Here is an 18904-nt window from a genome sequence, read left to right on the forward strand (position 1 = left end):
GGTGGAAATGACAGAATAAAACGGAAAATTCTATATCAAGATTATTGTGCAGGGGGACTCAAAGTAACTAATTTTGAGGTTTTCATTAAAACTCAGAGAGTTATGTGGATTAAAAGGCTGCTGTACGGTGAGAAATATTTAGGTTGGAAAGTAACCTTTGACTACTTTTTTAGATCATTGGGAGGTCGGAGTATATTTCTTTGTAATTATGATGCAAACAAAATGGACTTACAAGGTATACCAATATTTTATAAAGATATGTTGAAAGCATGGCAAGATTTGGATCAATGTAGAAACTTTGAGAAAAACAAGATCAATCCTGTGATTTTTAATAACAGATTTATATGTCTTCATAATAAACCGTTTTTTTATGTTGAACTCTTTCAGAAAGGGATATTTCAAGCATCAGATATTATTGTAGGAGGTCAACTAAGACCAGTCTCATACTTCCATAACGGGTTACACTGCTGATAATCTGCTGATGATTCAAAGAATTTTTTCTGTGATTAAAAAAGAAAGGATACAAAGTGATTTTATAGTAAAAGATAGTGAAAATTTTCAAATAGAACTGAAGATCTTTGGTTACCTACATAAATTTATGGATTTAAAAGCCAGATATGTATATATATTACCTTATTGAGCAATTTCAAAAAGAGTACACATTAAAGGTTCATGATGGACATTGTGAATATGATCTTGGAATAGGAAAGTTGAAATAAACCTTTACAAGATTGAAAAATGCTTTTATATGTAGTAAACAAAGGGAGTTTCAGTACAAACTATTACATGGGGCAGTGTATATAAAAAAGAAGCTCTTCCAATTTGGTTTTGAGTCAGACAATTTTTGTTCTTTTTGTAACCAACAGGTCGAAACATACCAACATTTATTTTTAGATTGGAAGGAGGTCATCAAAAAGCTTCATTTAAAGGAAGTTAGGATTGATAATTGGAAAACAATTTTCATCGGTCTATCTGGTAAAGGTGTGAGAATACATGCAATAAACTGTATAATCTTTCTGCTAAAACATATAATTTTTATTTCTAGTGGAAAGGGCGAGCTACCATCCGTACAAAGAACAACAGATATGATTAAAGGTTACAGAAACGAAGAATATAATATAGCCAAGAAAACAGGGAATTTGGAAGTACACTTGGGAACAAATTGGTGCATTTCTTTGACTTTTCATTTATCGTATTCTATTTTATTTTATTTTATTCTTTTTTTTTCAATGATACAAAGTTACAGATCGACAGACCGGAAAGGATGTGCTACCTGTTGTGTGATGTGTGTGCGTGAGGGTTTTGTGTGCGTGTGTGTTTGTGTTTTTTTTTTTTTTTTTTTTTGGGGGGGTCGTATGTTTGTGTGGTAGAGAGTGTGGGGTGCGTGGGTGAGTGAAAGATTATATATATATGTAACCTTCCTCTTAAGGATCATAGAGTTTCATGAAAAAAGTAGTTTATTTGATTTGACATAATTTTGATATTAACATGATATAAATATTGAGGTAATTTTATTCTATATTATGTACTTTTTTTGGGGAAAAAATTATAAGAGTTTTCATATAAAAAAATATATATATATATTTTCGGGTTAAAACTTTACGTTTTGAAGAAATTGTACAGTTATATTGATTTGAGATAATTTTGATATGAATTACTATGCTCTTATTGTATTTTTTTTTATATGAGATACTTAGTTTGTGAATAACTTGTTTTGCGATATTTGGAATTTTGTCGATTGATATGGGTTTTTTCCCCCTGCTTTCACATTGTTATAGAAGAGAAATTTGGCAGTTTAATTTCATTTGTAATCATTTAAAAAAATATTTGTAATCTCATTGATATTGATATATTTATTTGTTTGATTGTTTATTGATTGTATACATGCAAAGAATCTTTATTTATATGAATTGTGATTGTAAACTTATTTATTTGAAAGAGGAAGAAAATAAAATATTAAAAAAAAGAAGAAGTTCATTGCCTTTCAAAGGCCAATTCTGCATGGCCTAACATTAATTGTTGGCTATCATGTCTTTACCATTTTTTTTTCAAAATAACTAGATCAATAATTCCATATCTGGTTTCATTGACGTAGCAAGGGTTAACAAGGAATCTGTCATAGACCAGTGGCGTAATAAAGAGCAATTTTTTTATTTTTTTATTTTTTTATTTTTACTTGGGGGGGGGGGGCAAAATATGGGACGTTTAAAAGTCACAGGAGATAGAAGTGAGAAAATGTTAAACTTTAATACAAAAGGCTTATTTTGTGAGAGATTGTTAACAATTTATTAAAAAAATATAAGAGTATAATTTTCATCCTCAGTTTGGGCCCTTTTCCTTCTGTTGATTTTCCTTCATATCTCTTTTTTTTGTGTAGAACTTTTTTTTTTTTTTTTTTTTTTGGGGGGGGGCATGGCTCATCTCCCATCTATACGCCAGAGGGAGCTAGCTGATTGGACCGACCCTGGTCCTAATTGGCAAAAGTCAGTTGGGAATGGGGGGGGGGGGGGTACACTAGCTCAGCTGCATGGACAGTGGACATCGATCTAGTCGATCTGCAAGAATCTCGTGTCCACTAGCTCTTCAATGGCAGTGACCCCGGGTAAAGAGATGTATTAAAATATACTGGCATCCATTTGCCCCCTCCCCCGGGCTAAAGTCACAGGCAGCACTATTCATTATTGCCAACTACTAGTAACCTAATGTTTGCTCAGAATTTCCACCTCTCTACATTTTTTTTCTGCTTTAGCGCTTATTCTGTTTGTTTAAGAAATCCGGAAGAAATTGCTTTTCATAACTCATGTAAGCTTCTTGATTAAAAAAAAATATTCATCTATTTTAATTTCTTTTAAAGAAAAGTTCTCACATAGTTACAAAGAATCAACTATTGAATCTAGAAATTAAAATCACGATGCCCCTTGCCCACTTGATCCGCCAATGATCTCGGCCTAGTTACATTTTTTCCCCTTTTGGAAATTTCACTCACAACCACCATATTAGTAAGCATCTCGTGAAAAGTCTAGTAAAAAAAGTTGAGTAAAAAACAGGCGAGATGACGGCATTTGTGCGGTCCCTGAATGCTCTTCGGGGAGGTATCTCTTGTAGATTCAACGCAGATATCGGTAAGATTATGAGTAGATTCACAAACTTGATTATAAGTACTAATAATTTAGAAAATGCTACCTAAATAAATGTGCACTAAAATTTAGCAGGTCATCGGCTCAGTCCCACATGTAGAGTTTCCTGTTGTATTAATACCGTATAACATCGCTTTTGACTCCTTGCGTTGGTCCACTCACACGTACCGGTACGTGGTGCGAGGTTTGTATAGCATACTAACCTCGCAATACGTATTACCGGTACGTGTTTACGCTATGGATTTAGAGTTGTCGGTTAACATCGCTTCATAACGCAAATAATGTTAGCCGAAACACATTCCGCCACTCGGTGACTCACCAGGGCTTTTTTCTGGTGAAAAGCGTTCCATGTGCATTGATGTCTTGTCTCTTGATCAGTTCACTCATTCAATGAACAAGGTTATGATAATTGGATCAGTTGATGATTGATGATGATTTTCAATTTTACAAATTTTTTTAATGTAAAAAGCATATAAAAAAAGAGCAAAATCGCTTACCTCGGCCTGGAAAGTTGCTTCGCATGTCTCTTAGACGGAAATAAAAGGAAGGTTGATGGTGGTGCTAATACAATTCACAACCTTGAATCTTGATTCAGCTTGTCGGTATTTTTAAAACTAGATTTTTGATTCATTGTATGCGCAATTCCAATGATTGTTTGATAAAATAGAGACACCAATAAATGCAATAACTTAAAAAACATACTTTTTATATTATTTTTGCTGACGATAATACTTTTTGGAAAATATTCAAAACGACAAATTAAACAAAAAATATAGAAAATGCTACGTACCTTGAACGAAGCCCCGCAAGTGCTACCGTTCGTTTGTCAATTAACGTTCCACCAAAGACTTTACAGTAAAAAGATTGGACAGTTTGCCGACTTCGGTCTTCGCGTAACGCTTTGCATCGATTTACATGTAAAATAGTTTTTGTGCCTAGTCTTTCTCTTGTAGTGTCTTTGATATAAAATAAATCGCGCGCCCTCTTTAGTTCATTAGACAAAAAATTTGGGAGATGGAAGTAGGGTCCGTATTTTGTCAACGAGAAGAAAAATCAACGCTTAAATGACGCTATTTGAGGGATATTCATCATAATTGCTCATAATTTCGATGATTCATTGATTGTAATTAACACACTAGTAACTCACAGTCATGTGGCCATTCACTAGTGTGCTACTCTCTTGTCAATGCAAATGTCACTCACTGACACTGTCAGAAATCATCAGCGTCCAGCGTTTAGCCATTTTCTGTAGAAATAAACGTTACACGTCTATAAAAAGTAAAAGTTACAGGTACAGCTCTCATTCAATGAACAAGGTCATGATCACTCATTCAATAAACAAGGTTATAATTACCTTTTCACCAGATGAGGATGTAAATATAAATTTGACAAGCAAAAGAAAAAAGAAAAAAAGAAGAAGAAAATTCATCAAACAGTATGTACATGTACACAGTTCCTTTGATGAAATATGGGCACCAATCAATGAAATGGTTATGTGAAAGAAGCAGAAAAGTTATTTTGTCAGAACAGAGTTTTGCTTTCTTTTTGTTCATGCATTTACCTGAGAGAAGGGTCAATTGAAAAAAAAATCAGCCTGTCACTGCACAGCTCTGTTTTTAACATTTCTCTTTTTCTTTTCAGGGAAATGTTCACTACTCGAGCGGTCGTCCCGAGTGCTTTCTAGTATGAATCTTAGCAACAGATATCAACATAACATCCAACATCGCTCTGTTTTATCCAGGTACATGTCAGGAAAACAAAGGTTATTTTATAAAACCTTACCGGTACAAGACCCCAAATAAATAAACACAATTCATTCTCTTATGTGTTGGTCCTAAAAAGGATCACCCAGGAAGACCATAAAAACCTGCACTCTTTCTATTTTGCCATGGAAACCTTCAGAAGTTAGACTAGACTAATATAGAAATTTGTTTCCCATTTTTTCTCTAGAGTTAGCATACACACTTATTTATGAATTCAGTTAGCATGTATGTATTTAGGGCAGATTTTTTTATTTTCATACATATCTAAACTCTGTGTATACTTTTCACCATTCAGATTTCTTCATAATTTTTTGATGTTATAATATTGGTATAATGCCAAAAAACTTTCTTTTGCAATTCATCTTAGTTTATTATTTAATATTTAATGATTGCACTATGAGCAATACTTTTGTTTACATCAACCTTGTCTAATATTTATCTTTGATTTATACTTAGGTGTATGTCAACAGAACAAAGCTCTTCTCTTAGTGTTCCTCCTCATCAGAAATCAGGTTAGCATATAAACATTCTTTCAGTAACATCAATTCAGACATGCTTTGACATATGACATCATTGTGATTTTATTGTGATACAATGAGTCATATATGAACTTTACTCTAAATCCCAGGTAAAGCTTTGATAAAGGGTCTTTCATGTGAATAATGATGAATGCTAAAGAATCATTCATAATGCCAATCTTATAACATGTTCATGTAGCTTGTAAATCTCTTTTCAACCAATTATTCTATGTAAAAATATATTCAGTTCTTAGATACCTACACACACACTCTCTCTCTTGGTGATGTTTTTATGTTCTTTAAAAAAGGGTTCTTTTATCACATATCTTTTTTTTTTTTGGGGGGGGGGGGGGCAGGTGTGACCTTAGCCATTTGCTAATTTGTCTTGACTATTTATTTGAATATCCAAAAAATTGCACAGTCAAATGAACATTCAAATAGTGAAAAAGTGATATGCAATTTTGATTCTTAGTGAACTATTCAAATTGTATTACTATTTGAATAGTATTTTCATGCCAAGAGCACACACACATACATGTATATATATATATATATAATATTATGAAGTGCTTAATACAATGCCTCTAAGCGCTGCATAGTAATACCCTTCCTACTGGTTACCCATGTACTACACCTGGATTGAGAGTGGCAAATTTATATAGATCATAAACGCATGAAAAAAGAGCTGCATTATATGAATGCATGTAATATTATCATTGATATCTGTATTGAAGATGTGCTATCAGCAGTGAGGAGCGATATCAACCAAGGAAGAATGTTTGCAATTGTCTATATATCAGGCGCCCAACACAAAGTGACGACGGGCGACCTTGTTCTCCTTCAGAACCACATCAAGGCCGACGTAGGAGATATCATCAGATTAGAAAAGGTAAGATATGGTGATTAGGAGGATGATTATTATGAGGAGGAGGGGGGGGGGTAGGGGAGGAGGGAGAGGAAGGGGGGGATAGTAGGATGATGATGATGGTGATGGCGATGAGATCATGAGAAAGTGGATGATATTGGTTATGATGATGATAATGATGAAGGTGACGATGATGATGATGATGGTGGTTATGGTGGTGGTGATGATGATGATGGTGGTGGTTATGATGATGATGATGGTGGTGATGATGATGATGGTGGTGATGATGATGATGATGTTGGTGATGATGATGGTGATAATGATGATGATGTTGATGGTGGTGGTGGTTATGATGATGATGATGATGGTGGTGGTGGTGATGATGATTATGATGATGATGCTGATGATGATGATGGTGGTGGTGGTGATGATGATGATGGTGATGATGATAATGATGTTGGTTATGATGATGATGATGATGGTGGTGGTGGTTATGATAATGATGATGATGGTGATGATGATGATGATGGTGATGATGATGGTGATGATTATGATGATGACGGTGACTCAACATTTGCTCCTGTCTGAATATCTCAGAGGGCATAGGGTTACAGTTAGGATGGTAATAGAGGTTTTGGTTTAAAATAGTGTAAAGACAAGATTAGGGTTCATTTAGTTTTGGAGATTATGTGCAGATTTACCATCGGAGCAAGTGTCAGAGTAAACGTAATTGAACCAATGATGGTGGTGATAATGATGATAGTGATGGTGATGGTGATGAATATGGTCATCACAAAGTTTACAGAAATTATCAATGGTGATTATTTTCTTATTTTTGTCTTCATATTTTTTTCTTTTTCTCAGATACTTCTACTCGGAGGAGACAATTTTACTCTCATAGGCAAACCAATGCTGAGGTATGTTAATTTGTTATCAAATTCTACACCTTTTTTAATCTTCCATCAATGCAAGGAATAATTTTCATTATATCACTGTCATATCACGATTTGCTCCACATTTTTCAAAGAGACTACTACATATAAATTATTTTGTGTAGCAGTTTTATACAGAGGACTGTATCTTAACCAATATTTTCCAATTTATCAGAGCATTAATTTCATACAAGGCATCATAATAAAGAAGAATAACTGAATGTTGTAAATGTATTATTAATTTGCCTATATGGAGAAACTTACTGGGAATCTTGTTTTCTTTTAGTACAATGTATTCTTATTCTTCCAGATGAAATAATGATATCTAAATCTTGTATAGTGCATATCATCTACCATTAAATATCTACATGTATGCGCTTCCAAAGGGGCTTGGATGTTGTTACCCTTGCTTAAGCCCGCCTAGCCTTAACAGCACACAAGCATTTCAAGGATAAAATCCTGCCAGGTACCCACTTACCTTACCTGGGTTGAGTGCAGCACAATTTTGATCAATTTCATGGTGAAGGAAATTCCGCCAGGGCTGGGATTTGAACCCACGACCCTCTGCTTCAAAGTCAAGTGACTAATCCACTGGACCACAACCAGCATAGGAAGTACGTGAGGGAAACGGGTGATTTTGCCCTCATCACGCCCCTGAAGTGCTCCAAGTGGAATGCTTTGGGGTGACCATCTTTTCTAGAGTAGTTCCTAGATCTGTCATAAACAACATTACCAAATATTATAAAATCAAAACGGCAGAATGATGATGTTGCATTTATCCTATAGTTCCTCATCGTGCAAAAGTTTAGACCCGTGAAATTAGAAAAAAATATCCCCTAAATTAAAGTGATCACGCCCCCCCCCAAAAAAAAAAGTCCCTTAATAGTATTTCCTACCCTGGCAAGAACTCACCGCAAATTTCATGATTTGGTGTTAAACCGAACTTGGCGTCTCTACATTGATTTATGTTTCATTTTTTACTTGCGATTTTAGCTTGGACACAGTGCGCGTCGAAGCCACCGTGATCGAAAAGACGGTCAGCGAAAAGAAGGTCCACTTCAGGTTTAAGAGGAGAAAGAGATTTTCTAGCTACCGAGGTAAGTCAATTATAGGGGGACAATGGAAATGGAAAAAAAGTAGATTAGAGAAAAGAAAATGCTCCAGAAGTTTCATATAAAGATGAAGTTTAACCCTAAGAAGACTGAGGGGGGGGGGGCTGATTCAGACCCCCTACATTTTCCGTGATAAATCCACTGCGCAAAATTTTGGGTCTCTTATAATGCATTTTGTGATTTTTCTATGTTCATTCCCTCCAGAGAGACAGACAGACTTGACCGTTTTGAGGATCAACAGCATCGAAGCCCAGCTGAGATGACATCCACCTACACTACAACAGACTCGTGCTCAGTCACAACAACGAAACTGACTCCACATCAATGAAACCTATAATAATAATAATAGTATACAACATTTTTATAGTGCTGTAATACAAATGTTTCTAAGTACTGCATACTTGTTACCCTGGCGTTAGCATGACTACCCTGATCAGGTGGACGAACATTCAATGAATTCCTTCCTACCGGGTGCCCATTTACTACACCTGGGTGGAGAGTGGCAAATGTAGATAAACAACTTGCGAAAGGACGCTAGTGCTGCGGTGAGATTTGAATCCTTGACCTTGTGGTTCAAAGTCCAAAGTTTATCCGCTGAGCCACAACACCTCTATGATAGTGAGCGACTTTCTGTTGTGAAGCCGTTTTCTCTTTTAAAGCCGTTTGCAGCCCTTTTGAAAAATGGCTAGAAAATGGTGAATTTTTTGCATGTATTTTTTTTTCTCCTCAGGGATGTGTACATGAAACGGCAACAAAATGGCTACAAAACAGAAAATTTGTCCATTTGCACAGTATTTATAGTTGTTTTGTAGCCTATTTGAAAAATGGCAAGAAAACGGTGAATATTGTCCATTTAATTTTTTCTCCATAGGGATGTGTATATGAAACGGTAATGAAATGGCTGCATAACAGAAAATTTTGTCCATTTTCACAGCATTTCTAGTTGTTATGCATTTGAAAAACAGCTAGAAAACAGTGAATTTTGTCATTTTAAAGTTTTTTTTCCCTGCATGGCTGTGTGTGTGTAAAATAGCTAAAAAATGGCAAAAAAAAAGAATGTTTCCATTTTCATAATTTTAATCACTGTGAATGTTATTTTCAATAACACTGTTCTCACTATTGTCCTAAATCTGAAACTAGTTTAACGTGTAATGAGAATGTTCAAAGTGGTCTTGGAAGCGATCTTTCAAACCGGTTCAGAAAACCACCTTGCGATGTAGTTTTGAAGATCGCTTTGCCTAGTTAAATTGGTTTGAGTGTGAGGACACAACCGTTCTTTAGGAAGCAATTTTCGCACATTTCGAGCGGGCTACTCCACACACTGTATGTGGAATGCCTAAGCTGTGGTTTAAAATTTTGTGTGAAACATGTCACCCCACTGAGAGTGTTCCCATAGCAACAAGACTGCCTTACGTGAAGTGTTTTTGAAAACCACTATCGGGTGATCAAATGGGAACGCTAGCAAAGCGATCTGCCAAACTGGTTTCCTGAACCAGTTTCCAGTAAACCAGTTTTACAAAGTATAATGAAAACGGTGTCTTAGACATACCACCGGTTTATTTGGAGTCAGTTTTGTTGGTGTGAATGTTCCATTATGAATAACATGGGCCTCTTTAGACAAACCGCAGTGATGGATTGTAGAGTTGAATAGTAAGATTTATTGCACACAGTGAGTGTATAGTTACGGGGGTCAAGATGTACGTAGCACAGATTGATTGTACACTGTATCTAGTGCCCAGCCCTGCCCCCCCCTTTCTCCCCTCAGAGGGTCATCTTTTCATCTTTATCACATGCACGTTACCAATTGTTTTGGGAAAGGGATATATTTTTGGGGCTTAACCCTAAAAGGACTGGGCTATTTGAGATGTATTAAGGACTGGGGGATCTTGGCCGCCGTTCGCGCGATCACGCTGAAATTTGGCACGCACATTCTTTACCACATAAACTACAAGCCAGCATTAAACAAATTCCGAACATTTTTTTTCTTATTTATTAGGAATAAAATATGCAAATTTATTCATGAAAAACATTATTTGCATATTTAGCATACAATTTCACTTCAACTATTATTTTTTTCTAGATGTCATCTTTGTAATCTTATTTAAAGGATTCCACAAAGAAAAATTGGCAAAAGTCAAAATTTACCTGATGTATTTCTTTGTTTTTAAAATTTATTTATGTATTTCCCTGTGTTTTCATCTTCTGTTTTTCATCGTTTTTTTTTCAATGGAAATTATTACAAACCATTTAACAACTAACTGAAACCCTGAATTAATTAGGCAGACCAATTAGAATAAAAATAATCACCCTTTTCTGAATTTCATCTTCCAATAGACTCTGTACACGAGGTATAAAAATTTGCCATTTTCGGCATGAAAGTTACGCGAGACTTCAAGGAAAAAAGACATAAATTTTGTAACGCTGTCTTTTCGCGTTCCGGAAATATCGCGCAAAGCGTTTAGGGGGGCCATCATGCCCCCAGTCCTGTTAGGGTTAATTCAGGGAAAATCCTGTGAAATAATGGTCTTTTCTTAAACCATATTTACAGAAATAGTTTTCAATCATGGGCAGTTTTAATATTCAGTTTTCTAAATTTGGGGGGTTAAATTTTCCGGCTACCCTTCCAAAAGCCTGTGATGGGGCTTGGGGTAAAACAAATCTCACCCACTTCCCTCCTTGAAGGGGGAGGGGTTGGTATCTCTAAGAATCTGGAACATGCATATACTGCATGTGTGGTTGACTTGACTGCAGGGAGAGGGGGAGGGGCGGAATCCAGTATTTTCACCAAAGAGCAAATTGATGTTTAACTATATAAATGTTGTGACATCTCGGTAGGATCACTGTTCACATAGTCAATCAGACGACTAACTAATAATGACATTGCAGACGGCTTCTTTACATGATAACACAGTTCACTTGTATTCTGTTCTCCTGTGTAATATAACATCCTACGTGTGTGTGTGTGTATTTGAGTTTTGTCAGACGTGTACGTATCAATAAGATATGATTATCTACGTCTGGGACCGACCTTTAACATCACCATCCGAAAGACGTGACCAGGGCTCGAACCTCTGCATCAATTTGTATCTTCCTCACAAAGCTTCGATTACAGGCCCATATGCCACAACGCCCAGTTGTCGCGTGACACTATTCTTGCTAGTCTAATTCCCAGACCCTACAAATGTAAGGGATCATTACAAAAGATTCATAATTCACTCTGTCAACCTTCTTCTGGCATATTGCTTCAAACTGTTATATTCTCTGTGTATTATCGTCAGGACAGTAGCAGAGCTGCCAAGTAGTACGATTTTTCCGTATTTAGTACGTTTTTGCAACCAAAATATGGCAGTACGTTTTTTCTTTAAAAAATATGTTTTTTGTATTTAAAAAAAAAAAAAAAAAAAAAAAAAAAATCAACATTTATTGACAAAAATCATCTCTATATGTCTCTATTTCATAAAACGTACACAAATATGGTTATTAGATCAATGTAATTTCAGGTAACTTGTTTTTTTTTTCAATCATTTTGTAAAAACCAGGGTGAGATATACACAAGTTTCAATGTTTTTTTTTTCATCTGCAAGAGCATTGCACATTTGATTTGATTTGATTTGATTTGATTTATTTATTTCCGTTTTACAATTGTACATAATATGATGAACATAACATAGCAAGGTCAAAAATACTACCAGACAAAATATAATTTATATAACATATTCATAAATTTAAGTTTTAATTTTAGCTTGCATGCAGCTTGAGCGCCGTGATGGGCGAGTGCGCCAAGCATTTTATAATGAAATACACTTTTTTTGGGAAAAATACAAAATATTTATCTCACACGGTAAAAATACTGATTTTTTTGTCAAAATACTGATTTTGGGGGATAAGAATACTGAAAATGCAAAATACAACTTTGCAGCTCTGCAGTAGCACAGATTGATGGGGTACTCGCTGAATCTGTACTCGATGGCCAGCCATACTTTGTTAAGAAGACGCAAAGAAGTTTGTTGACATCCATAAGACTTATTTAAAAAAAAAAGATTTAAAAATTGTCAGAGGCGGATTCAGGTGAGGGTGCAAGGAACACTTTCTTCCCCTCTGTAAATTGAGAATCATCCAATGAACATACATATTGATATACATGTAGCTACATATGCAAATATTGTCCTGTGCATGACATTTTTCAAAATTGTGGATCCACCATTGTTCATAGATGTTTATTTTTCATTTTCTCCTTTTTAAGATGATTTTTTCCCTCGGGAGGGAATTTTCCTTTTATAAATAAATGTGAATGGCAGGACTGTTTGTTCTTTGCTCGCTCTTGTCGCATTTGGAATGTCAATCCTTTTGTTATGGTGAAATGAAATAGACTTTGGTTTATTCATTATCATTTTTTCATCTTGTACACGCAAACCAGCTACATGCAACTATACATGTAGATAACAGATAACTTGCTTGGGGCCCGTTGCATAAAAGTTACCATTATGTTAACTGCCATCCATTGGTAACCTCCATGGAATCCTTGATTCTGGTTGTCTGTTTATCATCGTTACCATGGTAGTTACCAAAGGATGGCAAAAGTTACCATAATGCTAACTTTTATGCAACGGGGCTCTGGTTTGTTAAAGTGTTGTACATATTTTGCTACTTTAGGGAAAGGGCAAGGCTTCAAGGCAGGGGGGGAGGGTGTTTCAAGGGAGTTTGCCACGATTCCACTGACTAATTTGTTCTGAGCCAATCAGATGCAAGGATTTTAGTAGCCTGTAACAGTTTTCAGTGAAAATCGCAATTTGTTATATGAAGTGCACCCGTGGTGTATGCTAGTCTGCAGGATCAGACCCTGATTGAAACTCTGATCTACAAGTGGGTCTTCACACAAGACCAGCACAAATACAACTTGTCGTTTCAATTTGTGAATGAGATTGACCTGTGCACAAGTCACGACCAGGGTCTTTACGCTGTATATATATTCAGACCAGTGGCGTACCTGGGATTTTTCACAGGGGGGGCAAAACCGTCCGCCAAAAAATTTGACAAGCAAAAAAAAAAAAAAAAAAAAAAAAAAAAAGGTCTTCAATCACAAATGAAGGATTTTGTACCAGAAAAAAATTTGACAAGCAAAAAAAAAAAATAAAAAAATAAAAAATAAAAAAAAAGGTCTTCAAGCTCGTCAGGGGGGGCAGGTATATGACTTTTGTATGGGATGTGGCTCGTCAGGGGGGGCAGAGTGCCCCCCCTGCCCCCCCCCCGTAGGTACGCTAGTGATTCAGACCATTTTCCTTGTGCGAAGGGTTTGCACAGCAAACTAGATGTGCTTAACAAATTGACAATGCACACATGTTTGATTAGAGGCAGAATAAATATCAAAGGGTCATGTCATTGAAGTGTCCATGTTGTTTTGTTTTAATTATATATTGCATTTTATCTCTGAGTAAAATTTGAAGTAGGGCACAATTGTAACCCTATAGTCATACATGTACATTGTTTTCTTGGTGACATGACATATGCTCCTGCGACAATTGCTCCGGTCCCAATATCTCGGAAGGCATAGGGTTAGAATTAGGACTTTATTAGATTTTTTGGTTCAGAATAATGTAAATATGAGTATTAGGGTATATTTAGTTTTGGAGGCTAGATTTTATGTTTGGCTTAACACGCAGATTTTCCATCGGAGCAATTGTCGCCAGAGGAAATGTCATGGAACTGTTTACTGTTTTCGGCATGGTGGGTGTGTTCATACCCTCCTGATCACAGAAAATACCTGTTATTCTCTTATCAGGGATTCTCCCCAGTTCAGGAAAAAAAATAGTGATTATTTTGCCAATGTGATAGCAAATTGCTTGTGATGTCCTGAAAAGGAAATTCCCACAAGTTACGAGGTATTTTGAAAGAATATGAGAACTTTGGCAGGAATTTCTCTGGGTGTGCAGGGTATTAGTGAAAGCAACTTATGAATGGGAGACTTTTGTTGCTGGTTCCTAACTATGATTATGATAATTATACTTGCTTATATAGCACTTAACACTTACTTTGATCAGACGTCTCTAAGCGCTCTACAGTAATGTAGCATAATTACCCGGCTTTAGCAGAGCAGCTGTTATGCGCACTGCATTTCAAGGAAAAATTTCCTGCCAGGTACCCATTTACCTCACCATGGTTGAGTGCAGCACGTTGCGGATTATTTTCTTGCTGAAGGAAACTATGCCATATTGGCTGGGATTTGAACCCACGACCCTCTGTTTCAAAGTCTGGAGACTAATCCACTGGGCTACAACGCTCCACAATTAAGAGAACTTAACCAGGTTAAGGTGTGTTTAAAAAATGCATGATTTTTTTTCACAAGAATTTCTCCAAGGTCTAAATTGATAACCTTAGATACATGTAGGAGGCCAAAAAGTGTATCCTTTGTATGGGATCTACTAGAATCTTGTTTCTGGCTCATAACTACAAGAAATTAATGTGGTTTTGGTGAGAGTTAAATGACTCTCAGTTACTCTTCTTGGTAGAGGGAGAGAGATAGAGAGCAAAATTGATGGAGAAAGAACAAAAGAAGAATAAGTTTTAAAGAGACGGGAGGGGGGCGGGGGGGGGGGGGGGTTAAAATAGAGAGGGGAGATGAAGGAGGGGGGGGTAAAGGACATACAGGAAAAGAGTGAGAAAGGGGGATACAATTAAGAGACATGGAGAGAAATTAATGAGTGTAGGGAGTTGCATGGAAAAGGGGAGTGGCAATCAAAAAGTAATCATCCCACTGAAAATAAACAGTAAGGGTGTGTGTGTGTGTGTGTGTGTGCAAGATTCAGTGACAGTGGTAGGCCTCATTAAGAGTTCTACAATGCAGAGCAGCTCTCTTTGACATTACTTCTTTATGTTTCTTTCTCCGATCAACTCCCTTAACCCCCCCCCCCTCTCGCTTCATGGGAAATCATACACGCTTAAAAATGAAGTGTTGAATCGAGCCCTTTTAAAAGTGCTGAAATACGAAAACGCCACTTTAACAGTTTTAATGGTAGAAAAATGGTTACAAGATGTCACGTACGGTAAAAAGTGTTGATTTAACTCTATAGCAATAGTGCTGAATTAACTAATTTAAAAGTGTTAGGTCACAATGTAATTTGATTGGTCCACGCCTCGCTTGACGTCATCGATCATAGCGTCATCACGCACCCAAGATCCCAACTTTACGACCATGGAATGACTTCAACTTTGAATCCAGACCAATCGTACAGAAAACTGGTAAGTGAAAATTACATCCTTTAAAAATTTACTTCACTGTTACTTAAAGACAATTTCAATTCGAAGATTGGTAATATATTTGGGCAAAATAAGTCACAAATCTATTGTTCAATTCATCTTCACGCCGGCTACTGTTCGTCACTGCACACAACAATTATCTTCATTTGCACGTACATGTGTATCTATTAAAGTTAGACTGTTCGACTAGCAACGTTCATATCTAAGTTAGATTCGAAATGACTCATTTTTAAGGTGAAAACTTTGGCCTATTTTGTACAAGATCCAGCCTCAATGTAAAGTAGATTTTTAATTTTTATTTCTGTGACCTTAATTCAAAGAACACAGCCCTAAAGTAGACTATTATTTTCTTAAAAATTGGTGACCGCACGGTACAACTGAACTAGCGAGGTTACACGCACGCAGCATGCCAATGCAGACGTGACGCACGCATGGTGATAAATCTCGTGCGACGGCCGGGCGGGTGGGTGGGCTGCACGTAGCTCAGCGCGCAGCCCACCGCGTGGTGACCCGTTTCACCAACGTTGACATTGTCGTTGATTTCATTTTCAGTGAAATTTACGATCATTTTGAGTGACAATTCAAGTTTGACTTTTCTGCCATATCTAATTCAAAACATTTATTTTATGATGTTCTTAGGAAATAGATCTGGGAAATTTTTTTGGTCTAGATCTAGACAGTAGTAGACTAACCCCCAAATAATCATTAATAACCCGTTTCAAAGCCTCTCTCAAGCTGTCTTCTGTCTAGGTTCTCCAAAAAGGGAAGAAATAAGTATTTTTCGTCACGTTTACAACCCCGTTCGTTTCTGCATAGATCTAACTAGTTACACTTTTCAGGACTTTCTTTCTCACGTTGATATCGATCCCAGTTAAATGAAGTTGGCGATCAATTAGTGTCTTATGATTCTTATAGTGTTAATTCTGAGTGTTAGATCTATACCATTACGGTATAGATCTATTGGTGTTATAAAAATTGATCGCTAATTTCATGTAACTCTGATCGCGATTATTGCGAGCAAGAACTGAATAGCACAATGCGTCTCAATGACCCCTACCTGCCCAATCTGATCTCCACACCCTCCATTTCAGCAAAATGATTAAGTGCATATTTCATCAAATTCATATTTAGGCCACCATATATACAGTATTTTACAAGAGAACTTTAATTTGGTTGCCATCTTCAATTATTTGTTGACTCAAATGGAGTAAAACTTGTGCAACGCTTATACGTTGCTAAATGACGACACGCGAGCAAGCAAGAAGAAAAATTGAAATAGACGGTATTTCAGCATAGTTTACCCTAGGATTACCGAATACCATTATAATCATTTTGTTGATCACCTATCACGTTCAATTTTCTTGTTGGGTGAAAAATTATTGGGGGGGGGGGGGGGGTAAGCGGTTGAATGAGCTGATGGGGGGGAGTAAGAGGCCAAGCGAGGTGATTATAGTGAGGGAGGGGGATTCACAGAAGCTGATGAACTTTTTACCTTTTTCTCTTTTTTTTTTGGGGGGGGGTGGTTGTAACCCCCTCAACCCCCCAGATCCACTGCTGTTAAGTATTATAAAATTTTGCATAATTGCAATCATATATGACTGTAAAAATTTAATAATTTTCCGAAGTAGAAATGGCAATGATAATGCAAAAAGATGAATTGTCTTGTATGTATTACTTGTCACAGGAATGGAGATATGAGCAAGTTGTGTGATGGGACGTCATAAGTCAGCAGCTGCACGCCGTTTTGCAAGGAAGAGAAAAGCAAGGCAACAATCTAGTGCCAAGGGTAAACTTCAACATCAGAGGGTGGTGAAAGGTAATGACCTCCCTTCTCCAGATCAGGTGATAACATCAGAAAAATATGAGTGAAGGTTTGGAGAAAATCGCCCAAAAAATTATGAAGTTACGAATATTCAAAGTTTTGATTCTGTGACGTCACATGCGAGCAGATCTCCTATGTGTTATGTAGTGTAAATTTCATAAAATGTCATTTTTTTCAAAAGAAATTAATTATGTCACCTGTGCGGTCGATATACCATCAAACATATGTTCATATACATGACTATATCAAATTGACCCATTCCTTTATCAAGAACCATGAAAAAAAGACAAATTTATGGAATTTACATACACATCCAATGGGAGAGCTTCTCGCACGTGACGTCACACAATCAAAACTTCAAATATTCATAACTTCGCTATTTTTGGGTCGATTTTCTTCAAACTTTCACTAATGTTTTTTTATTATTTTTCTTCATTTTTTAAGACCAATAAAATTCCAGGGTGAACTTCCCCTTTAATGCATGTTCACTGTAAGACCTCCACATGCTGAGTCCAAGCTCACTTCTAGGAGTTACAGGTTAAGATAAAATATGTCATATATGAAACTTCAGTGATATTCCACTTGATGGACTTCTTTGCAAGTGGTCAAGACACACTTGTTGGATCAAATATAATATGAATATGTATATGAAGATTATGAGAGTCCATGTAGTGGAGAGTTGTGATAATACAAAAAGACGATATGATATACCAGAGATACATTTTACTCCTACTTTTATTTTCTACAAACAGCTAGAACCGATTTTTTGTGAGGTACCACCTCACTTCCTCAGGGTATATATATCTGCTTTAGACAAATAATTCAAATAAAAACTTCCTAATGAAAGATGGGGCTTTGTCAAGTGATTTGATAGAAATCAGAACAGGGTAGTCCAAAAAATGGGTGGTAACAGTTCTACAATCCTGGCGTCTCTTGTTAAGGAATATGGGTGGTTGAGTAGCCATGAATTCCTACTTTAATTATTCTGTCCCATTTTATCTATTTCCTGTTGTCTGTCAGATACTCCTTCCATTTTCGTTCTCTATTCACGATCCTGGTGCTACTTGACTTGAGAATGGGTGGTTACAGTAGTACGACCCTGGCGTCTCTTGTTGAGGAAGATGGGTGGTTGAGTAGCCATGAATTCCTACTTTAATTATTCTGTCACATTTTATCTATTTTCTGTTGTCTGTCAGATACTCCTTCCAATTTCGTTCTCTATTCACGATCCTGGTGCTACTTGACTTGAGAATGGGTGGTTACAGTAGTACGATCCTGGCGTCTCTTGTTGAGGAAGATGGGTGGTTGAGTAGCCATGAATTCCTACTTTAATTATTCTGTCACATTTTATCTATTTTCTGTTGTCTGTCAGATACTCCTTCCAATTTCATTCTCTATTCACGAGCCTGGTGCTACTTGAGAATGGGTGGTTACAGTAGTACGATCCTGGCGTCTCTTGTTGAGGAAGATGGGTGGTTGAGTAGCCATGAATTCCTACTCT

General features: G+C 36.5%; 1 protein-coding gene across 1 annotated transcript; it reads left to right on the plus strand.

Moving 5' to 3' along the window:
* Positions 1–2979: 2979 nt before the first annotated feature.
* On the plus strand, positions 2980–12647 carry LOC129282592 (large ribosomal subunit protein bL21m-like). Its single transcript, XM_064113811.1, has 7 exons — positions 2980–3122; positions 4779–4878; positions 5357–5412; positions 6153–6307; positions 7148–7200; positions 8209–8312; positions 8532–12647. Exons 1-7 carry the CDS (start codon positions 3053–3055, stop codon positions 8588–8590), a joined length of 597 nt encoding a protein of 198 aa, XP_063969881.1. The 5' UTR covers positions 2980–3052; the 3' UTR covers positions 8591–12647.
* The last annotated feature ends 6257 nt before the right edge of the window (positions 12648–18904 follow it).

This window comes from Lytechinus pictus, chromosome 19 (genome assembly GCF_037042905.1).
Source record: "Lytechinus pictus isolate F3 Inbred chromosome 19, Lp3.0, whole genome shotgun sequence".
NCBI classification, from domain to species: Eukaryota; Metazoa; Echinodermata; class Echinoidea; order Temnopleuroida; family Toxopneustidae; genus Lytechinus; species Lytechinus pictus.

Coding starts and splice junctions, on each gene's coding strand:
- LOC129282592 (XM_064113811.1), top strand. CDS start 3,053: ATGACGGCATTTGTGCGGTCCCTGAATGCTCTTCGGGGAGGTATCTCT. Junction 5,413..6,152: donor TCCTCCTCATCAGAAATCAG/GTTAGCATATAA, acceptor TCTGTATTGAAG/ATGTGCTATCAGCAGTGAGG. Junction 8,313..8,531: donor GAGATTTTCTAGCTACCGAG/GTAAGTCAATTA, acceptor CATTCCCTCCAG/AGAGACAGACAGACTTGACC.